The sequence below is a fragment of the Mustela nigripes genome, chromosome 7 (assembly GCF_022355385.1).
Source record: "Mustela nigripes isolate SB6536 chromosome 7, MUSNIG.SB6536, whole genome shotgun sequence".
NCBI lineage: Eukaryota > Metazoa > Chordata > Mammalia > Carnivora > Mustelidae > Mustela > Mustela nigripes.
In genome coordinates this window covers 126,524,947-126,548,207 of record NC_081563.1, presented here as the reverse complement: position 1 = coordinate 126,548,207, position 23,261 = coordinate 126,524,947, and the positions used below count along the sequence as shown (strand labels likewise).

The 23,261-nt window shown below is 54.5% G+C and overlaps 1 protein-coding gene across 5 annotated transcripts in view; it reads left to right on the top strand.

The window, feature by feature from the left end:
• Positions 1-23,261, top strand: part of CDH22 (cadherin 22) — a 120,437-nt gene that overhangs the window by 73,158 nt on the left and 24,018 nt on the right. For 4 of the 5 annotated variants that reach the window (XM_059407141.1, XM_059407137.1, XM_059407138.1 and 1 more), the window contains 4 exons: positions 217-408; positions 8,425-8,592; positions 12,214-12,407; positions 14,929-15,182. In XM_059407141.1, coding sequence (XP_059263124.1) covers positions 217-408; positions 8,425-8,592; positions 12,214-12,407; positions 14,929-15,182 — 808 coding nt within the window. The remainder of the gene's footprint in view (positions 1-216; positions 409-8,424; positions 8,593-12,213; positions 12,408-14,928; positions 15,183-23,261) is intronic. The other variant, XM_059407140.1, reaches the window with a different exon arrangement.

The following is a 23,261-nucleotide window of genomic DNA, read 5'->3' as shown; positions in this document are numbered from 1 at the left end:
TGCTGAAGAGGAAACGGATTCAGAGAGGCTGTCTTCCCTTGCTAGAATCCTACAGCTGGGAGTCACCAAAGGAGATCTGAACCCAGATCTGACTCCATGGTCATGCTTGTGCCACAGGAAGCCCCCAGATCAGGAAGCGGGTTGGGAGTCGGTGTGGGGATGAGGACTGTGAGGGGACTAGCTTCCATGACCTCCAGCTTGGATCTCCTCTCCTAGCTTCCCTGGGGTGGGGAGGACAAGCACAGCGGCCCCAGGTGACCCCCGTCTCGCTTGGTCCCCCGGGTCCAGGCACGTCGGTGATGCAGGTGATGGCCTCTGATGCAGATGACCCCACGTACGGCAGCAGCGCTCGGCTGGTGTACAGCGTGCTGGATGGCGAGCACCACTTCACCGTGGACCCCAAGACCGGTAAGGGGCGGGGCCTGGCCGGAGGGTCGGGGCCTGGGCAAGACTGGAGGAGGGGCACGGAGGGGCGGGGCTAGAGGGTGGGGGTACTTCCGCTGGCAGCGTTCTAAGCGGACATCGCTGAGGGTAGGACGCCCGGAAGCGGCATCTATCCTGTTCCAGGATCTCAGAGAGGAAAGGATGGCCAGGCAGAAAGAGACAAGGGCTGAGAACCAGAAAAAGATGGGGCTTGAGGGCGGGGGCGGTGGGGGGTGGGGGGGTGGTGAGGAGCGCCTGCCATACTGGAAGAGAAACAAAAAGGCAGGATGCCTCCACCATGCCAACATGGGCGCCCTGAAGGGGACTTCAGAGGTCCCACGTAAGCGACCCTCCTGTCCTTGGAGCTTAACTGAAGCAAGCGTGTCTGCAGCCCTTAGGGGTCAGCAGGTGAAGGGCGCCTTTTCAGCAGTTGTGAAAGCTCTGTTCAAAGGACAGTTGTTAAGGGTCTGATGGAAAGAGATAGAGACAGGCGAGAATGGCTTGTTGGCTTCTTTTCCCTCCCCCAACACCACCGAACACAGTCCTCATTTCACTTTCTCTGAGGTTAGAGCCTGATTATGTCTCTGAGGGGCCCTGCCAGAGTGGCAGGGAGGGCAGAGCAGGACATGAGGCTCAGAGAAGTGAAGTGCCTTACAGAGGTTGTTGCACAGCTGGGCGTGGCTGCCGATGCCAAGGAAGGTGTTCTCCCTGTCCCTGAGATGGGAGGCGCAGGCCAGGAGTGAGGGCTCACTGGAGACCGTCCACCACACAATGTTTATCAGATGCCATCCTGGGGCTCACAGTCCAGTGGGGGCAGGGGCGACAGGCACATGCATGGGCCATCAGGATGCAAAGTTCTGGGAGGTGGAAGGAGCTGATCTCCAAAGGATAAGAAGGCGTTGGCCAGACCCAGATGGGGATTCAGAGACAGGCATTCCAGGCAGAGGGCATGGTGCTGGCAAAACTAGGAGGGAAGAACACCCTGAGGCATGAGGGGAATTGTAAGCAACTCAGGACTGGGAAAAGCAGGAGGCCTAAGATGGGATCAGGGCTGGCTGGTAGGGGCCCAACTGGGCCCAGAAGAAGTGAGGCTTAAGACCTTGGATTTTATTCTAAGGGTAATGAGGGAGGGAATTTTTTTCCAAGGGTAATGGGGGTAAAAGGTAGTTCTAAGGATTATTCTAAAGGTAATGGTGTGTGTGTGTGTGTGTGTGTGTGTGGTGGATCTACATTTTGGGTTTTTGTTTGTGTATTTTATTTGTTGGGGTGTGGAATTGAGGATTCTAGATTATGAGCACAGTTATAATTGTACTATCTTACACAAAATATCTTTGTCATTTTTTTCTCCTTGCAAAAGTAATATATTTTGGAAATTCAAACATTAAATGTTAAAAGAGGGAGAGAAAGAAAGAAAGAAAGGAAGATGCTTCCCACCCTCACCCCTTAATTACAGCCCCAAAGGTAGCTACTTAGTACATATATCCTATGAGATCTTGGACTCATTCACTTAAAAAAATATTAAGTTTTTAAAAATAAATAACATATTTCAAGGTTCGAAATTTTAAAAGTAATCCAAACAGATATTTAGTGGACATTCTTCAGCCCTTCCAGTCCCCCAGCCACCCAGTTTGGGTCCCCAAGGCAACCAATGTAATTTCCTTGCGTATCCTTTCAGAGCTATTCTATGCATGTACAAGAAAATAGGTACATGTATTTGTTTTATTTTTTTTTACACAAATGGTAGCTATAAACACACTATATACACTGCTTGCCTTTTTCACTTTACAATACATCTTGAAGATTATTCTATATCAGTACATAAAGAGCTTCCTCATTCTTTTATTTAACAGCTGTTGTGGATACACTAAAATTTATTTCACCAGTCCCCTATTGATGGACACTTACGCTGTTTCCAATCTTTTGCTACAACAAGCAATGCTACAGTGAATAACCTCATACATATATCATTTTGTGCTTGTGTGAGTGTATCTGCAGGATAATTTTCGGGAAGAGGAAAAGCTGGGTCAAAGAGCACATGCATTTGGAATCCGGATAGATAATGCCGAAATGTACCAGATTATACTCCCGAGAGCCACATAGGAAGGCGCCTGTTCCCCTCCTCCTCACCAACATTTTGGGCTCATTGATGACTTTTAGGCAAGGAAGTGACATGCTCAGGTTTTCATTTTAACAAGATCCCTCGGGCTGCTCTCTTTAGCATGGCTCAGAGACAGGAATTGAATTCAGGGAGACTCAGTAGCCTAGGGTGCCCAACAGAGAGCCCCAAATGACAAACACCAAGGCCTGCACCTTTCCCCGACCCCCACCCAGACTCCTGAACCTGCTCCATCTAGCTCGGGAGCCAGAAATGACACAGGATTGGTGGCGAGGGTTAGCTGGGATGCTGAGGAGGGAGAATAAGAGATGACAGTGAGATCCAGCAAGGGCAGACCTTGGGGGTAGGGAACTGGACTGAGGGAAGAATCTGGGGGTTCCCAACTTTGGGACCTGCGATGGGAAAGAGCACCATCCACAGAAACAGAAGGAGGAATGTTGATTAAGAAAACTAGGACCAAAAGAATTAGTGAATGTGCCCTGGGATCTGGTGCAGAGCTAATTCATTCCATTTTAACCAAAGTGCCTTTAGGAGGGGAGAAGAGAAGGAAAGAAACATCTAGAACATCTAGCAGGCTGTCTGAAATATGGGCCTGGAGCTCTCTTAATAGCAGGGGCTCCTTAAACTTTGGTTTCCCATGTGCATAAGAAGGATAATAATTCCCATCACAAGTGACTGTTGCGAGGCTCCAACAGGAGAGTTCCTTCCTTCATTCAACAACTCTTCAGCCAGTGCCTCCTATGTACCTGGCTCTGTTCTAGGCTCTAAGCATATGGCAGGAAGCAAATCCATACCTTCATGGAGCTTTAATTCAAGTAGGGAATACAGAAATGCAGAAAATAAGCCTATCCAGGTATAACATAACATCATAGCAACAAGTGCAAGGAAGACACAGAAAGCAGGATAAAGGGGTAGACTTCGATGAAGAAATCAGGATGGGCCTTTCTAAGGAGGTGATCTTGGACAGAGACGTGAATGAAGGGAGGGTATGAGCCCCCTCGGTATCCCGGAAGGAACGTGCAGGCCAAGGGAACAACGAGGGTACAAAGTGCCTGGCGCAATCCTTGGTACCTGCTGGCAAGCCAAGGGGCTGCTGTTGCCTGTTGCTACTGATGCCTTCATTCGTTCAGCCTGAGGAGGGGGCCCTTCGAGTTGATTCCCCTTCCAGAAAGGGAGGAAGAGACAGAAAAAAAGGGAGGGGCCAGGACTGAGTCTGGGAGATGGCAGGGGTGAGCAGATGGGGGACCAGACTTCAAGCGAGTGAAGAGGACGGCCGGGTTCTCAGAAAAAGCATCCCCCGCTGCAAGGAGGCAGGGAGAGGGTGGCACGTGGGAGGCCTCGGAGAGCCCAGGAGGGCAGGAACCGTTCTCAGGAGGCCAGAGAATGGGCACCAGACAAGGCAGGTGAAGCAGCACAGATGAGGTCCTTGTCCTAGGGTCCTTCACTTTCTCAGTCTGAGAGGGTCTTTGCTGACACCTCCCAGGAAGGACCAGATTGTTCCTCCCCTTGGCTTCAGCCCCACTGCAGGAGCCGCCCTGGTGCCATTCCCAGCCCCAGCTCCATTTCCCCAGCCAGGAATATTCCGCTGATGCGGGTCTATATTTAGCAGCTGCTGCGAGGTACAGTCTGTTCTCGCTGTGCAGATAGCAGGGAGCAGAGCCGGAACGGGCCCTGAGAGGAAGGTGTGAGGGAGAGGAGGAGGCGGGGCTCCGTGGGGCCGAGTGCCAGAGGAGGAATTAACTTGTGTGTTTTAAAGGCCAGGCCTGCCAGCAAGCCCCCCACAGGGGCGACAGGGATGGCATTTGCGGGCTAATGAGGCATCGCTTGGGCTCCAGGGCCCCTTCTGCAGAATCTGGAAGGGACAGCAGGGGTGGCGAGGATAACAGCTGGAACTGAGGGGGATGGGTGAGGACAAGGCTGCTGGGAGCCCTGGCCAGGTTCTGACTTTCAGCCACCACCACCCCCCCACCGCCCACCTCCACTCCCGCAAGACTAGAAAGGGGCGCTCAGAGACTCCAAGTTATCTGCTGAGAATTCTCAACTGGGTCAGAGATGTCTGTTTTCCTGGGATGAATGAAACAAACCTTTGCTGAGCACCTTCTAAGTCTCAGATCCTGGGGTCAGGATGTTAACCAGATCTGGTTTCTGCCCCCCGCGGGGCTTTTGTTCCAACAGAGAAGCCAGAAACAAACGACACCCAGCCTGTGAGAGGGGAGACAGAGGGTCTGTGGCAGTAGGTCAGGCAGTCCAAGTGTTTACTGAACGCCTACAACGTGCCAGACCCTCTAGGTAAGATGATGAACAAGGCCAGTAGGATCGGGGACCCGATCCAGGACTTGAGGGAGCATCATGGCATCCCCAGAATGTGAGACCTGCCGCTGGAAACCTTGTCTCATTCCCTTAAAAGCCTTCCAACTGGGTAGCCCCATTTTATAGAATAGGAAACGGAGACTCAGAAGCACTCAAGAACTTACCCGAGGTCAGATAGCATGTACATGGTGGAAAGAAGAACCTAAACCAGTCAGTCTGACCCCAAAATCCCTCCTTTCTGCACAGCCTCAAATCTGACTCCGTGCCCCTACTCACAGTACCTCCTCAGTAAGCGTCTGATAGGTGAGTGAATGAGCGATTTGCAGGGCCAGAGCTTCCAAGAACAATTGCAGGGGCCGGTGTGAGAATTTTACCCCAGAGCCAGGAGACAGGCACCAGCCCCAGGCTGCCCCTCCCTGCATCAGGAGGTGGAGTGGGGAGCAGAACGTAGCAGATAACAGAAGATGCCATGGATTCCTCCCACCCCGCTAGGTAAAGTGACTTTGCCACTGCTCCTATCAAGAGACGGAGTCTAGATGGGTGCCTGGCTGGCTGAGTTTAGATAGAGATTGGACTCTATCTCTCAATGTCATCAGTTCAAACCTTATGTTTGAAGCTTGGAGCTTACTTAAAGAGAGAGAGGTGGAGTCTTGAATCTGGAGCAGAAATTATGTTCTGCCAAGTCCCAGGTTAGGCCTTAAGAGGCCCTGCAATCCTCACCCTCACTCTTCTCTCCCAAGACCACCATCTAAGGAAATGCGCTCAGCCTGCTGAAGACTGGACACGCTCCCCCTCACGGCCGGGACCACCTGCCAGACCTATGTGCCAGGCCCCGCTGGGCCTCTGGCCAGTGGAGCCTCTAAGGAAATGTGGCTGCATGAGCGAGCCCAGGAGAGAGACAGTCTGGAGAACATGATTTCTCCATCAGATATCTACTGCTCTTTGACAAACTGCCCCCGAACACGGCGACTTAACACAGCAACAGTTTTTTCTTGTCATAATCTTGTGGGTTGGCTGCACAGGTCTTTTTGCCAGGGTCACTCATGGGGTGACAGTCAGCTGGCAGGTCTGCTAGGACAGCCAGCGTGGCTGGGCCCCTCCCTCCTTGTGGCCGTCCGCCTAGGGCTTTTTCTCAGCACAGTGGTCTTGAGGCTCCCAGAGGACAGGCCCCTGCACACAAGGGCTTATCAAGCCTCTGCTTTTTGTCCTGTTTGCTGATGTCCCATTGGCCAAAACAAGTCTGCAGAGCCAAGGCCTGAATCAGTATGAGAGGGGGTGACCCAAGAGTGTGCCTAACCACAGGTGTGTGCTATTGGGAGCTGCTGTCATCCCAGGCTGTCACCGGGTGTGATCCCAGGGCTGGGTCCAGAGGCAGCAGGGCCCCTGGGTACCCACCTCCTAGTCTCCCAACAATGGCCCCTGATCGTCTACAAGGCTTCATGGCTAGTTGCCAAGTGAACAGAGGTTGGTGGCCCTACATCCCTCCAGAGCTGGAAGTGGCAGTGACAGCAAGGAGGCAGCCCCATGAGCAGGGTTCCTCCCTGCCAGGGGTGGACCTCAGCCAGAGCCCTGCTCCAAGCCCCATTCACCAGTTTCTGGTGCACAAGCTTACAGACGCACGGTGGTCCCAAATCCCAGCACCGCCTCTATAGTCCGTGAGGTCCTGGAGGCCAAGGACATGTGCAAAGCTTAGGGATGCAGGAGGGGCTCCACTGGTCGGCTTCCTCCCAGCCCTTCTGACTGGTTCACTCAGGGAGCCCCCGTCTCTGGCCTGGTGCCCGCTCCACCGTCAGTGGGCCTGTCTGCCCTCTCCCTTTCTTCCTCCACCGTCTTTCTTCCCTCTTTCCTGACCCTGGGCCTCCCTGCTGTCTTCGAGAAAGGCTGTTTACTCAGTCTCTATTGTTTCCTGCCTTCCTTTCTCCCCTTGGTTCTTTCTCTCAGTTCTTTCTCTGGAGCTCTGTTCCTCTCTCTCACCATCCCCTCCTGAGTACATTTCTCTCCGGCTTGACCACTCCCCTCTGTCCTTCTCTCTGTCCTGGCTCTTTCTCCCTTGCTCTCTGTCCCCCACTCCAGGGCTGCAAAGCCTCAGCTGATAGACCAGCAGAGGCCTGGGCCCAGCCTCATTGCCAGAAGGGTGCCCCGTTCACAGTCAGTGTTGGGGCAGCTCAAGGAGGGCCTGCTGTGCCCAGAACCGAGACTGGTATGGAACACGCTGCTACTGGCAGGTGGCGGGTAACGTTATTCCGCCTGAAACTCCCATAGTGCTGGGGTTGATCGTTCCTGTTCTGTAGGGAGGCACTCAAGTTGTCCCATTTTCCAGAGAAGGAAACTGAGGTTCAGAGGAAGGGATTTGCTCAAGATCACATGGCCAAAAAAATGGCAGAGCTGGGATTTATCCCAAGTTCAGGGGCTTCCAAGACTCCTCCATCCTTGCAAAGGCCACTCTCAGGAAAGGAGGGGTCAGCGGGGAGCCCATAGAGGGGTCTCAGAGGCCACCGATGGAGAGTCTGTGCAACTCTTCATTAGACAGAATACACATTCTCCATATCTCCATGTGATCCCACAAAAGCAGGGCCACTTCCTAGATGCCCTGCCTCCAGCACCCCCAGCTACACATACAGATACACACATACACGCACACACCGCAGCCTCTTCCCTCATTCTAGCGCCTCTATTGGAGTCTGGGGGCTGTTTGGAGACATCAGGAGTCTGAGATTGGGTTTTATGGGGCGCATCATGGGGCTGCTGGTGCATGACTCCACCTGGCGTGCCGGCCCCGGGCACCACCTGTCACCACCTGGTACTCGGCAGGTTGGAGTGAGTGGCGGGGGAGGCGCTGAATGCCTCATCGACTCTCCCCTCCACCTCGGTCTCCCACTGGCAGGGAGACAAGAAGCTCGGCCTTCCGCTCGGCAGAATTAATCTTGCGGTGACCCCCCACCCCCATTCCTGCTGCCCCTGCCCCTCTTGCATCAACAGCTTGAAGGGCTGTCTGATCAGTGATTCGCTAGTGCCTGGACAGAGAATCTAGGGCTGGGCCAGGGCCCGGGGACCCCAAGGGCTGAGGGCCGACTCCAACATGGAGAAGGGAGAGTGAAAATAAGTGTGCATTCAGCTGTGAGCGTGCACGCGTGTGTGTGAGTTCATGTGTGTTCTTATGTACGTACTATATAAGTGTGCGAGCCATACCTAGTGTATGCATACAGGTGAGTGTGACTCCAGAGTGAGTGTGCATGAGTGTGGGCGTGAGTCTCGTTCACCATGTTAACACTCAAAGCCAAGGTGCTGCTCCATGCCTGGCTCTGCTGAGAGCCACTGACAGAGAGAGGAAAGAACGGATCTCTCTGAGCAGGTATGAGTGTGCGTCAGCGTGCGTGAGTGTGCATCAGCGTGCGTGAGTGTGCATCAGCGTGCGTGAGCGTGCATGGGGCTGCTAAGCCTGTATCCGCATCGTCCCCACACCTTTGACGTTCCCCTCCTTAACTTGCCTGAGACCCGCCTCTGCTTACGGAGGGGTCTGCTGGCAGCTTGCGGGGGGGGGGGAGATCCCTGGCCTCACTCTCACTCACCCACAGGTGTGATCCGGACGGCTGTGCCTGACCTTGACCGCGAGAGCCAGGAGCGCTACGAAGTGGTGATCCAGGCCACAGACATGGCAGGCCAGCTGGGCGGCCTCTCCGGCTCCACGACCGTCACCATCGTGGTCACTGATGTCAATGACAACCCACCCCGTTTCCCTCAGAGTAAGTGGGGCCTTCCCAGAAGGCGAGGGAAGCATCTGCGTCCATCTGGTAGACCCCCAGCTCCCCTTGCATCGAGCTTCCGTGGCGGGGGTACCGTGGGCGTCTGTTCATCCTTCCAGCCGCCCACCAAGCTCATGCTTCCCTTTAGGTGTCCACCGAAGAGGGACTTGAATCTGTCTATCCACCCAAACCACCCATTTCCCTGCAGTGCCCCTCTTATCATGCTTCTCGCAGAGGAAGTCCTCAAAGTTATCTGGTTTTCCACACAGCCAAATAACACCGTTACCGACCGCCCTCGCCTTGCTTCCTGCCACGGGGGGGTCCCCGTTTGTCCCAGCTTAGTCTATGTGACCTGCCCCTGACCCAAGCTTGCAAAGGGAAGGGCTGGGGGCTGGCCAGGGGGTTGGTGGGGAGACACAGGGATGTGGACAGAGGCTGTGGCCAGACCCAGGCCAAGGCCTGCCCTTGCTGCACAGAGAAGTGGGGTGGGGGTAGGGGCTGGAATGACAGGTCTGTCCCCTCACCCCCCCCATTAGCCTGGAGGGCAGGGTGCTGTGCTTCTGAATTAGGAGGTTTTTCCACTCCCTGCCTTTCCTGGAACAACAGGGCACTGGGGCTGGTTCTCTGGCGGAGTCCCCCACCTCCCGGTCAGCCAACCCCTCTGTCCAGCCTTGGGCCCAGAGCCGCGCTGGGGAAGCCGGGAAGCCGCCAAAGCTGGCAGAGACTAAATGCCGCAGGGAGCCGGGCTGATCCCTATCGGGGAGTCATTACTCGAGGTCTGCTGCTCTCACATTAGGCCCGCCACAGGGGACTGACCCCCGAGAGATAAGGGAATCCAATCCCTTAGCTGAGAGCGCACCGTCATCGGGGCCTAGCGCCTCAGCCCAGGCTCTGGGCTGGGTGGGCGGAACCGCCAGCCAGCTCTGTGTCGCCAGGGAGCCGGGGGCAGAGCCGACCCCTACCCCTACATGGAGTGGGGAGCTTTGAGGCACCGCGTAGAGGGGTGGAGGAATGGAGGAGTGGAGGGGTGGGGCGCACCCGGGTTTCTGTCCAGTTGTGTGAGGCTCTGTGCCAGCTCTGAGGGGGAAGCAGTGGGGCAAAGCAGAGAAGAGGGACCCTGGCCCCAGGAAGATTCTTGTTTATTCATTCATTGATTCGTTCCCTCTTAATCTTTAACACTTCTTTATTGTGAAATACGCACCCTAGCAGAAGGCTGGAAAGTAAAAATGGCCAGTTTGACAACTAACTATAAAGCGAACCTTCCTGGAAACCACACTCCCGGGCCCCAGCAGCCTCCATGTGCCTTTCCTGAGCCCGACTGTCCCCCACACCCCCTCTTCCAGGGTCAAGCATGATCCGCAGTTGTGACTGCCGCCTCCTTACCTTAGAGTCAGTTTACCTACATCCGCATCACCAAACCCTATAGCTTAATTTCACCTGGTTGTTTAACCTTAGATGAGCAGACTCATACCATATAACTTCTTTGTGTCTTGCTCTTTTTTTTTCCTCTTAAAATTATGTTCGTGAAATCATAGGTTGTTGCTCGTTGCTTTAATGCGTTCATCTTCATGGCTGCACGGTGTCCATTGTTTATCTGTTCTGTGTTGATGCACGGTTGGTTTGTTTCCAGTTTGAGGCTATGATGAAGGACACTGTCCTGAACATTGCTGCACCTTGCGAACTTCTCGAAGTGCTGGTTTGCATGCATATCTCTGGTGTATATACACACTGGAACAGGATAGCCGGCTCGTGGGATATACTCAGCTTCAGCTTTACTAAACAAAAGCCCAGCTGCACCCCCCCATGGAAAAAAATGCACGTGTCCATTGTAGTCCATCCTCACCAACACTTGCTATTGTCAGACTCTTTAATCTGTGTTAACCCAGTGAGCGTAGACCCATGGTCCTTTGCATTCATTCACTCCCTAGTCACTCACACATTTCATTTATGCGACAGTCTGGTGTTCTGCCAAGCTTGGAGAATGCCTGATGAATAAGAGATGTGGTTCCTGCCTTCCAGGAGCTCACACCAGGGACAGAGGAGACAGGAGAGAGCAGGGATAGAAGAAGCAGAAACTGATAGGGAAAGGCAGGAATCCTTAACAAGGGGATAAGCTTGGTGGCCCTGGGGCACAAGACCGGAGCTTGGAGGTCAATCTGAGAAGGCTCCCTGGAGGAAGGAATGTTCTGTGAGACTAAAGGAAGGGTAGGAATTGGGGAGGACACAGCAGAAAGGAGAATAAAGAGGGGAATGCCTAGAGATGAGGAATTATAAGGACCTCAGGCAGGCTGCAGCTGCGGTCAGGGAGAGGAAGGCTGAGGCTACAGACGTCAGCAGGGACCAGGCAGCAAGCATCCTGTAGGGCAGGCCAGAAGGCTGGAGGGCTCCATCGCAGAGCAGTGGGGAGCTATGGAAGGGAGTCCAGTCGGGGAGTGGCACAGTCCACGTGATTTGGAAAGAGCCCCTCTTGCTGCCGTGTGAGAATGATTCAGAGGCCACCGCTCCACAGAAGGGGTATCCAGACCTTGGGGAATGCAAGAGGCACCTCCTGAGCTCCACAGGCCCTGCGTCACCCGCACAGGCCCCTCACGGAACAACCCTCATCTTGACCTCAGCTCTGGGAGAGGCGGGTACCGTCTGTGTCCCGTCTGACCTCATTCCCTCGCAGTTCTGCTCTGCTTCTCCAGCCACAGTGGAAGTCTTGCCGTTCTTCAAACATATGGGGCATCGCACCCACCCCAGAGCCTTTGCACCTGCTGTCCCTTCTGCCTGGAATGCTCTTTCCCACAAATCTGCTTGGCTTACTCTCTCACCTCCTTCAGGCTTTTGCAAAAAGGTCATTCTTAGTTACCCGATCTAAAACTGCACACACACCCTCATGGGCTTTTCCCAGGCCCTTTCCCTTACTTTATTTTTCTCCAAAGTACCTATCACCATTTGATACAACACATGTTTTACTGATGTGATTGTTTGTGTCTTTCTCTGCCTGGTAAGAGGAAAGCCCTGTGAGTACTGGGATTTGGGTCTGTTCTGCTTATTGCTATGACCCCAGTGCCCGAACTGCACCTGGAACACCATAGATGCTTAATAAATACATGGGAAGGAAGAAATCAACGTCATTAACATCAATAGCAGTAGGAAATCGATGCAAAGCCCCACTCTTTTACCATAATTTGTTCCATTTATTGAGCAGCTACTATGAGCTAGGCACTGTACTAAGCACTTCCCACGCCTCTTCGTCTAAGTTAACTGGCATAATGACGGTGCCACCAGGAAGGTGCTGTTCCCATTCTACAGATGAGGAAACCAAGGCTCAGGATTACACAGCCAGGACTGACTCCGGGGCCTGAGCCTTGATCACTTTGCTCCTCTGCACCCCTCTTGGGCACACGGGGAAACCGAAGCCCCAACCATGGCAGGCATTTTTCCTATCAGTCAGCAAATCAGCTCAGGGTCAGAATTAGGACCCTCCTCTTGGCACTCTGCCCCCTTGGGAGCCCTTTCCACACACTGCCCTCCCAGGAGCCCATCTGGGCCCCCCCTCTCGTCTCCGCTAAAGGTGGTGGAAGTTGGGGGTAGGGGCTGCCCCCCCATCTCTGTTCACAGCTGTATCCCCTACAGAGATGTACCAGTTCAGCATTCAGGAGTCAGCCCCCATCGGCACAGCTGTGGGACGAGTGAAGGCTGAGGACTCGGACGTGGGTGAGAACACAGATATGACTTACCACCTCAAGGAAGAGAGCGGCAGCGGCGGCCAAGTGTTCAAGGTCACCACGGACAGCGACACTCAGGAGGCCATCATCGTTGTGCAGAAGGTGCGGCTTCCCCAGGAGGTGGGGGGGCGGGGGCGGTGCGGTGTGCAGACTCAGGTTGGCTGGGTTAGGGAGGCCTTAGAGCTGCCACATAGCCCTGATCTCTCTGGGGACCCAGGACCAACCTGGGGAAAACAGTGATGGTCTCAGTCTTATTTTACAAATGAGAAAATGAGGCACAAAGAAGATAAGTGGCACAGCTGGCTCTGAGAGCCCGGATTCACACCAGATTTGGATCCGTGCTCAGAATCACTGCATTGAGCTCCTTCAAGTTCACGCCCTTCATGCTCATTTCCTTTCATCCTCATGCTTCCCTCTGAAGAGACATCAGTCCTTCCGCCCATTTTTACAAGCAAGAAAACAGAGGTACAGAGAGGGAAAAGGGCTTGCCCAAGGTCATACCTGTAAGGGGCAGAGTCAGGATTTGAACCCCAGTCTGGTGACTCCAAGCTCTTTCCTTCCTGAGTTCAACAGCCCTCCTCCCCTACTGACTAGCCCAGGAACCAAAAGCTAAAAGAACAGACTCATGGCTTCCTAGGGGAAGTGTATGGAGATCAAATGAGAAGCAAAAATCCGTCTTCCAGGATTTGGTCGTGGGCTTGGCAACTCAGCGCCACACAGGCCTCTGAGACCACCACCCTAGCCTTGCTCTCCCATGAGAGGTCAATCCCCTGGGCTGGCCTACAAGTGCTGGTCGGCCTTTGTACGCCTCCAGGCTGGGGTGCTCACTCCCTGCCACCGTCCAGCTATTTCTCCTCCCCTTCAGCCAGGACCTGTTTCCATCAGCAGATCAGAATCTGCTCTCATCAGCCTGGGCCCTGCCGTCTGGGACCCACAGCAGTGTCTGCGCTCTACAGCCCTTCATTCACTCAAGAAGCACATAATGACCTGTTCTCTACCTGGCCTGGAGGGTTTGAAAAGAGTGAAGACTCCCAGTTTCTTCAGCAACTCCCCAGAAGATTAAAATATAGTAGCTATTATTTATAGTAAAGTGTATCCGAGCTACCAGACGCCTTTCAGCTGCTCGTCATGTATTAACTTAATCAATCCCTACCACAACCCTCCGAGGTACTATTATTGCCCATTTTATAGATGAGAAAACTGAGGCCATGGCATTCAACAATTCACATCCAAGGGCATGCATCTCGCAAAACACAGTAGGGCTACGAGCCCAGGCAGTCTGGCTCCAGAATCCACCCCTTTAAGTATTATGTGGCTTTCAGTCTTCTGAGTTCCATTTGTCTTCTGGAAGATAAGCCCATTTCCCAGATGGGGCTCAGCATCCTAGGGCAGCAGAGTCAGACCCCAAGCCCAGCCTCTGCATTTGCTCTTAATCCCCAGGCTGCCCATAACCCCTCCCCCCATCCCAGGCACCACCCCCCAACACCCAGGCTCCAGCAGAGGCGCCAGAGGTGTCTCAGAGGCGCAGAGCCCAAGCCTGATTGATGACCCGGCTCCAGAGCCCATCGCTCACTCACGCCTGGCTCTGGCTTGCCTCCCTGCATCCTGATTTCCCAGGCAACAAGACGGAGGAAGGAAGAAGGAGGTGGCCGAGTCTTCTGCTGGAGAAGGTGGGGGCAGGAGGTTCTGAGAGCAAAGCGGCGGTGTCTAGGCACAGGGCAGGTCTCCAGGAAGGTCACCCTTGCCACCCAGATAGCTCCCCCCATGCAACAGAGGCGCCTGAGCCCCACCACTGCTATGTCCCTGGGTGTTGTCTTTAGAAGGCCGGAGCCAACACACAGCCTCAAAGCTCATTCATCAGAAGGTCACCCGTGAGCACTCCCTGATGAGAAGCAAGGCTCAGCACGGGTTTAGCCAGATTTCCAAGGAAAGCTCTCGGGCAGCGTGGCTTAACAGGCTCAACTCACATTCCTTGCTGCTGCCTGCGGACCTGGGAAATGTCTCCTTAACCCACAGAGCCAAGGCCCAGAGAGGCTAAACTGATTGCCCATAGACACACAGCGAGTCAGCCACAGTGGGCTTTCCTTGCCGGGGGTTAAGGGCCAGGACTTGGGAGCAGCACTGCCTGGGTTTGAATCCTGCCTCTGCCTAACTGCTAAGTGACCTCGAGTTCCTCCAGTGCAAAAGGAGATAACCACAATGCAGGCCTCTTAGGGATGTTGTCAAATTAGATGAGTTAATGTATTTAAAGCACTGGTGCGCACACTAAGTGTTCCGTGAATTAATAAATTTATGAAATGCCCCAACATACTGTGCTTCCAGGGCGGTAAGTCAGATGTCAGATGTCAGGGTCCTTTACCCTGATGGGCTGTGTGACCCTTGGCAAGACTGTCCCCCACAGTCTGGCTTCATCCACCTGTAACCAGGAAGGGCTGGTCTGGGTCTCCCAACAGCAGGTTTCCTAGTGCAGCCCACCACTCCCGGTGCCACACACACACCCCCACGCTGAGTCATCGTGACCTTGGGCCGGCCCCGCCCCCTCTGGGCCCACCTCCCTGACGTTCTCTTTAGGCACAGAGCCTGCGGGGGGCCTACTCACCAGCCTTCTGCTTCCAACCCGCAGCGTCTGGACTTTGAGTCCCAGCCCGTGCACACCGTGGTCCTGGAGGCCCTCAACAAGTTCGTGGATCCCCGCTTCGCTGACCTGGGCACGTTCCGCGACCAGGCGATCGTGCGCGTGGCTGTGACCGACGTGGACGAGCCCCCCGAGTTCCGGCCGCCCTCCGGCCTCCTGGAGGTGCAGGAGGACGCGCAGGTGGGCTCCCTGGTCGGCGTGGTGACGGCGCGGGACCCCGACGCCGCCAACCGGCCCGTCCGGTGAGACCCCCGCCCGGGGCCACGCCTGCTGCCTGCTCTCCCGCCACCGCCCGGAGGACGGACTGCGGGCAGAGGGGGAGGGGCGGGGGGCGGAGAAGGGGGGATCTGGACGCAGAGATGCAGCTCAGAGACAAAGGAAACAGATGTGAGAATGATCACAGAGAGTCAGGGGACTCCGGGCAAGGAGGGAGACCCGGGTTTGGCAGACACCGCAGAGTGAACCCGGCTCGTCCCCGGTCCTCCTCTCTGTCCACGGTGGCTCGCTCCCTCGGTGCCCACGGCCCGTCCATCCACAAGCCTGTGACCCCTGATTCCACTCTTTTGCCCACCCTGCGGTCTCAGCGGCTCCCCGTGGCTCCCTCAGGCACCCAAAACTCACCACGTTCAGAACTGAGCTCCAGGTCGCTCCACCAAAAACAAGGACCCCAGCCTTCCAGTCCTTGAAGTCAAAAATGTTGGAGACACCCTGCCTCCTGTCTCACACCTCCCTCCAGCCCATCAGTGGATCTGTCATCCACCCTTTAGTCACATATCCGGAATCCAACCACTTTCTCCACCTGCGCTGCTCTCCCCTGGTCCAGGCCCCCATGTTCTCTTACCCAGATCCGGACCAGAACCCGCACTCCCCCACCGCCCCCCAACCGGTCTCCCTGCTTCTGCCCTGCCCCACCTTAATCTAGAACTGCCTCTGGGCCGGACTGATCCTGTCGAAATGGAAATCATTTCTGGGCCTTCCTCTGCCCAGAACCCCCAGAGGCACCCATCCGGCTCAGAATAAAAGACCAAGCTCTCACAGTGCCCCCCAGACCCATGAGATCTGGCCTCCCTATAGGCTTTCAGACCATTCCTCCCAAGACCCTCCTTCCTCATTCACACAGCTCAGCCACCCTGGCCTCCTCACTGCTCTGCAGATGCACCAGGCTCACTCCACCTCAGGACCTTTGCAACTGCTGATCCCTCTGCCTCGAACGTCCCCCCCCCACCCCCCCTGCTTAATAGCCCCACTATTGGTCCACACGCTTCCTCCAGGCCTTTGATCAAGAGTCACCTTCTCAGGGAGGCCTTTCCCGACCACTCTTTCTAAAATTTCAACCCCACCCCAACCCCCAGCCCCAACACTTCACATTCCCTTTCTGCATGTTTCTCCCTCCTCAGTAGCCTTCGTCATCGTCTAACGTGCTACCTAGTTTTCTGGCTCCCTGTGTGTCTCTCCCGCTACAAGATAAGCTCCGTGAGGGTAGGGAGTTCTGTGTGCTCACCACTCTACCCTCAGGGCCAACCCAAAGCGTGCACTCAGTGGACACTTGCTGACTGCCCTGGTGAGTGAATGAAACATAAAAAGCAGAGAAAAACTGAGAAAAGAGAGAGACAGAGGCTCAGGAGCCTGGGGAGAGACCCACAGTAAGAGGAGGAGGTCAGATGGAGGGGGGGGGAGCCGGTGGGAAGACCGTGAGAGGAACTAAAAGAGGCAGAGGACCTCCTGGCCATGTAGAAACAGGAGATTTGCTGAGAAAGCCAGAAAGGGAAAGATAGGAAGAGACAGGGGCGAGCAGGGAGGGAGGCAGGTGGGTGGAGGGGAGGGGATGCTGAAGCTCTGTCAGTGTTTCTGGAAGGGTTTGGGAAGTCCCTGACTGTGGCTCAAGTTGGAAGAAGGTCAGGTAGAAGAGACCGGAAGAATGGTTGTAGCTACGGTTGTAGCAGAAATAATCCAGAGGCCAGGGATTGGGGGAGGGCCGTTTTTGGACAGACCAGAAGGAGATTCCCGAGCTCCCTGCTTCCTCCCTGAAACCCCTGGACAGAATCAGTAAGTAATCCTTGAACCTACTATTTGCCAGTCTTTGTGTGGAGCATTGAAGAGAGGGAGAGGGAAAGCTAGTTTGAGGATCGCTGCATTACATGTTTCCAGATGGGAAACATTCCCCTCATCATCTATGTGAATGGTTCTCTGGGTTGTGCAGTGCACAGCCTATACCATCCTACATGGCAGCCCTGGGTGACGACAGAGAGTTGCCATCCTGCCTAACTGCCTATGGGCTCCCAGATTGGGAAAGTCTTGGGAAGTCTTAAAAGACTTCCTGGAGGAGGCAGGAAATGAACTGAGCTGGTATGGTCAGGTGTAAATACGAGGTGAAAGGCATTCTAGGCAGAGGAACAGCTTGTGCCGATATATGGAGGCAGAGGTAGATGTCCTGCAGAAGAGCAGATCAGATCGTGATGGCTACAGTGGACTGAGGGAGATGAGGCAGCGAAAGTGAGGTCTGGCTGGCCTTAAGGGCAGGCTGAGGAGCTCAGACTCAGGCCAGAGGGCCAGAGGACTGGGGTTGCCTCTGCCTTCCTCACTGCCAAAACCGTCCTGCTTCCTCTGAGCTCCTCTGCTGCCCTTCCGTTCAGGCTGTCGGTAGGTCTGTCGGCAACCCCCTAGCCTCCGGCTGGGCCATGAACCTCTCTCCCTCCAGGAAGGGATTATCACCCATGTGTGTGAGGAAGCCGAGGCCCAGGGAGGGGAGGAGGCATTCCTGGTCTCCCCCCCGGGGGAGTTGAGAGCCAAGAGTAGGAGCTGAGTCCTGCCTCCCAGGTTAGTGCTTCTGTGTGCACTCCCCTCCCCGTCACTGAGACTCCCAGACTCCCTCCTCCCTCCGCTGGTTTCCCTTCCCTCCAGCTTTTATCTGCACTGAAAGGGCCAACTTTGAAACCAGCTTCTCACCTTCTTTCATCTCTCTTTGCCGGCCCCTTCCCTGGGGCTCCTCAGACCGGGAGGCGGCTAGGAGCCTGAGACAGCTCCAATTTAACACCACAAACATTTACCCAACTCCTCCTCGTGTGCCGAGCCAGGCCCAGGGACGCAGGGATGACTCAGTGGAGGGCAGAGCTGGGGATGAGCGCCCTCTCTGCAGGGGACAGACATGGAAACAGGAGGCCAGTGAGGGGCCACTGAGAGACTGAAGGGCACCTCCCAGGGTACATGTGGTACCCAGAGCCCAGATGGCCTCCTCAGCTCCTTAGTCCTCAGGCTCATGGACTCAGCCAGTGCCTACACATTGAGTCAAGGGGGAACCAGTGGTAATAAGACCTTGTCCCTGCCCACAGAGAGTTTGCCTTCTCCCAGGGGTAGATAGTCAGCGAGTAGTAAAACATCTGTTGATACCAGTCAGGAAATAATTGCTGATAAGAGCAATGAAAGAGTTAAACAGAGCGGTAGGATAAGGAGGATTGGGACAACAGGAGCTACTGTGGATGGAGAATGATAAAGTGAGAGCCAGCCTGCAAAGATGTGAGGAAGAGCATTCCAGGTGGAGGGAACAGCAAGTGCAAAGGTCCTGGGGCAGAGGCAGCTTGGTGTGTTCCCGGAGATGAAGACAGTAAGTGGTATCCTGGGAAATTTTACCTGGGCACCTGCGGAACACAGAGATGCAGATATACAGAGCAGTTTTTCTGAGTTCCTGCACTGGGGAGAGTGGAAAAGTACCTCATCTTATTGCCTTTCCCCTTCCGGGGGTAACATATGCAGTTTACAGATGAAGAAACTGAGGGTCAGAGAGGAGAAGTGACTCTCCCAGTATCATTCAGCTTGAAGGGGACGGGCGTGATCTAACCCATGATTATCTGCTCCCTGAGTTCAGCCTCCTGGAATTTTACCCCAGCTTCTTACCTTCTCTGTGGTTAGGTATCCTCCCTGGTGCATAAGGCACAGAGATGAATCAGACATAGGCCAACACAAAGGCTAGGCCCCCAATTGAAGGCCTCTAGTAACAGATCTAAGTTTGAGTGGTCTTGGGCTGAGGGCAGGGGCTTGAGGACCACAGAGCTCCACGGAGGGGCGAGTGCTCAGGGCACAGGAACAAGCCCAGACTTCCCCAGGTGGCCCCTGAGCAAGGCTGAAGAGGTGAGGTTGGCACAGGGAGATGATGCTCCTGGTTGGAGTGAGGGTGAGGGCCCGGAAGCAGGAAGAGAGTCGCAGATCCGGGAGGTTAAGTTCAGCAGCAGCGTGCGTGATCAGTGGGTGAGCGCATGTCAAGGTGGGCAGAGATGAGGACAGAGGGACACTTGGGCCAGCCCGGGAAGGACCCTGAACGTCAGGTGGAGAAGCGGGACTCCTTGCTTCAAAGGGAAACCTTGGAAGCTTTGGAGGGAGGGAGGCGAGTGCTCAGGGGGGCTCAGACAGACCCACCTCTGGGTTAAGCAGCCTTGCAGAGAGTCAGGCCCTTGATCAGCCCAGCACAGTCCTCCCTACACCCTTCTTCAAACATCAAAACCAGCAAAGCCCACACTGGACCGGAGGGAACAAACCCTCATTTCCTGCCAGCACTCCACAGTGGGGTGCATTGGAAAGTATGGGGGTTCTGGAATCAAAGAAGACCTGGGTCGGAATCCCAGCTCAGTTGTAGAACTGTGGGAAGATCACAGGACCTACAATAAGCCTCTGTTTTCCCATCTCTATAATGGGCATCATGATAGTACCTGCCTCATTCATTTATTCAAAAATTAGGTATTTCAAAAATCTATTTATTTATTTATTTATTTATTTATTTATTTATTTGACAGAGCTCACAAGTAGGCAGAGAGACAGAGGGGGAAGCAGGCTTCCTGCTGAGCAGAGAGCCCAATGAGGGGTTCAATCCCAGGACCCTGAGATCATGACCTGAGCCGAAGGCAGAGGCTTTAACCCACTGAGCCACCCAGGTGCCCCCCAAAATTAGGTATTCAATGTCTGCTGTGTTCTACTAGGATCTGCGCTCGGTGCCTTTATGTTCCTTTGTGGCCTGGACACCAATTTCTCCCCTTCAATCTGCAGCCTGTATTAATCACATACAAATTTTGGGCTTTGATATGTGTCTTAAGGTTGGGGTGGGGACAGTACGTGAGAAAGAATCACAGATGGGGTAGAGTCAGCAGAGAGGAATCCCTGGTGTGGGGACTGGGGGACAGGGAGCCCCTTCTGCACCTGAAGAGACTCTCCCTCTAGTGCTCAGGTGGGGGCTGCATCCACCAGCCTTCGAGGCACATATGTACATGAGCCCCCCAACCGGGGAGCCTGGGAGCGCAGCACACACAGTAGTCTGCTGCCTCCCAGCTCTGTCATACCTGCGTACACACCCTATGCACAGATTTACATGGACAGAAACCACATAGTGCACGCCCAGGCCAGGAAGCAGGACCCTCAAGCAGGACCCTCCCCACGTCCCCCACCCCGACCTTGACAATGGCAGCACTTTGTGCCCTCGGAGTGTGTGTGAGTGTCTGCAGGTGTGCCTGGCTGGCCCTCAGCCGGATGCCCATAGACAAGGCCCCGCACAGACATGGGTGTCCACTAACCAGCCCTTTTGACCCAGAGCAAGGACCCTTGCTTCTTTTAGCGCAGTTTCCTCATCTGTGAAATGGGGGTTATAACAGTGCCTGTGAAGATGGGAGGAGCTCATGTACAGAAAGGCCTCCTACAGGCCTGGCACGAAGTCTTGTCTGGCAAAAAAACACAGGAGCTAATCCATGGGGCATGTGGGGCTCCCAGCACTGCTAGAAGTATTCCACTGATATCTACTTGTCCAGCCCTCACAGCTGCTCGGTAAGATAGACATTGTTATTGTCTCCATTTTTAAGAGGAGGAAACCAAAGAACAGAGAGGTCAAGTGATTTACCTGAGGCCACACAGCTAGGTTTCAAACCTAGGCAGATGGGTACCTGATCTGCACCATTCCAGGGCCTCCCTTACAAGTGTGCACAGACATGTACACACACGTACCACACACTAGCTGACACCCCTCCACACTCTCTCTCTGCCCTCCTCCACCCACACCTGCTCCGGTTCCCCTCCCTGCCATCCGGTCCTGCTGACTGAATGAGGAACGGGACATTCTAGACCCACAGCTGCCCCCCACCCTCCCCAACATGCTGGAGATACTCCGAGGTCCATTTTCCCTACATAGGGCCTCCCAGCCCCCACCCCCCACCCCGGGCACACGGACCACACACCTGCTGGAGGGACTCCTGTGTCCCCCTAACCAGACATTCTGAATAATAATTAGAATAACAATCGTTGTCTCTCCTGGAGTAATTTTCCCGGAGCTCAGCTAGGCACCTTATCCCCCTGCTAGGCATTTAATCCTCCTAGCAACTTGCAAGGTAGGATTAGCATCTCCATTTTGCTCAAAATTAAAGTTCAAAGATTGAAGTGACTTGTTGGGGACATCGTGGACTTGGATCCACACCCAGGGCTAAGCAGCTGCCTCTCGAGCCTCAGCTTTTCCAACAGCAAAACAGTATCTCACACACACACAGGCACGCACACCACTCACATATTCAGGACACACACACACACACACTCTTTCCACCCACAACACCGACCAGACACACAACTCCTGCACCTACACGTGAGGTCCCTAAGCCTCGCCTCCGCCACCCCCCATTTTTGCCAGGCCCCACTCCTCGCTTCAATGCCACACCCCTCCCTCCCTCCCACTCACTGGCTGGCTTCCTGAGCTGGAACAAAACCACCTGGGCTCAGCCAGCCACACTGACCTGCAGCCCCAACTCTTTTGCTGGTTAATGGCAGGTCCCTGCGGCCGCCCCACGGCCTTGGGAACAGCTGCCTCCACTTAGATTCAGGGCCCGCCCTCCCCCCTTCCCCTCCAGGAGGAAACAAAAGAGAGAACTAGGAGGAGAGAAAAAAGGAGGGAGTTCTAAGCAGGAACAGGAGAAGCAAGAAGGTGGTAGGCTTCCTCCCACAAGCCCTGTCTCATGCCCCAGCCTTGACCCAGCGATCAGGAGCCCAGGCTGTGTCAGACCCTGGCCCTCTCCTGGACTCTCTTCCTGCACGGGTAAAATCAGGAGGAGGTTCCTTCCAACCGAGCTGACACTTGGATTCCGGTTCTACCTCCTTTGGACCAAACATCTGACAGGCCCAGGCTGAGGGCAAAGGAGACCTGAGCCTCCATGCTTTGCAGCTTTGGGTGGTTCAATGAGCTAAAAAAGAACTCTGGGTAGAGAGTCCCAAATTTGGGTGCAAATTCCAATTCTGTGACCGTTCCTGTGCAATTTTGAGCATGGTCATCACTAGCCCTCATGGCATCTTCGCATAAATAAGGAAAAGATCCCTTTTTGAGAAGATCCTCCCTAGGACACCTGGCAAGCTGAACACTGGGTAGACTTTAACCCCATTTCACCCTTCAGCCTGATACCTTTGTGCAGGATACAGCCTGCTCAATCATACTTGGCCGTCCTAAGCTTGGCAGGTTTCCTTTCTGAGCCTCAGTGTCTTCATCTGCAAAATGGGAGATCCCATCAGCTTCACAGGATGCCAGGCAGGGACCTCATGTGTCTCGTTTGCCCTTTTATCCCCAGGACCTAGCACAGGGCAGTACAGAGAAGGCACTGAGTTAATGTCTAGGCATGAAGGAGTGCACGGAAGGATGGCTAAAGGAAAAGCAGGCTATAACTATTAAGTGCTGTGCTAGTGGAAGGAAGTATCATCTTGGGTCTGAAGCCCCCCCCCCCCAGGTTGGTTAGGGACAAGGGGGATGTGGGCTTAGCAGCTTAGGGACAGGGAGGAGAGTTGATGGGGGCTCAGGAGACTGACTGTAATGCCCGCTATCCCCATACATACAACCTTTTCCAGTTGGCCATAGTGTTCATTCACCATTTTCACCTCCACCCCTTTAACTATGAAAAGAGTAAGGGATATCACCTGTGCCTATGCCCAGACTCATGCATTAGCTCCTCTAACCCACGCCAGCATGAGGGAGTATTCAGCATCCCTTTTCCAGATAAGCAGACGGAGGCCAGGGAAGTCCAGTGACTTGCCCAAGGTTACACAGGTAGACTAAGTAGCCTAGGATTCAAACGCAGCTCTGACTACTCTCCAGATGCGGACAGTCCCACTGGGTGTCCTTATTCCCATTCAACAGATGAGAAGACTGAGGCCTGGGGCAGTTGTAATGCAGCTAAGCCCCACTGTAGGGTCACTTTGGGGCCTTGCGCCTCCAGCAGGGGGCGTTTCTGGTGTCCTCGCCTCCATGGGCCTCAGTTTCCTCCTCTAGGAGATGGGGAAAGGGTCCCTTTCCTCCCTGTGGGAGGAGCCGGGTGGAT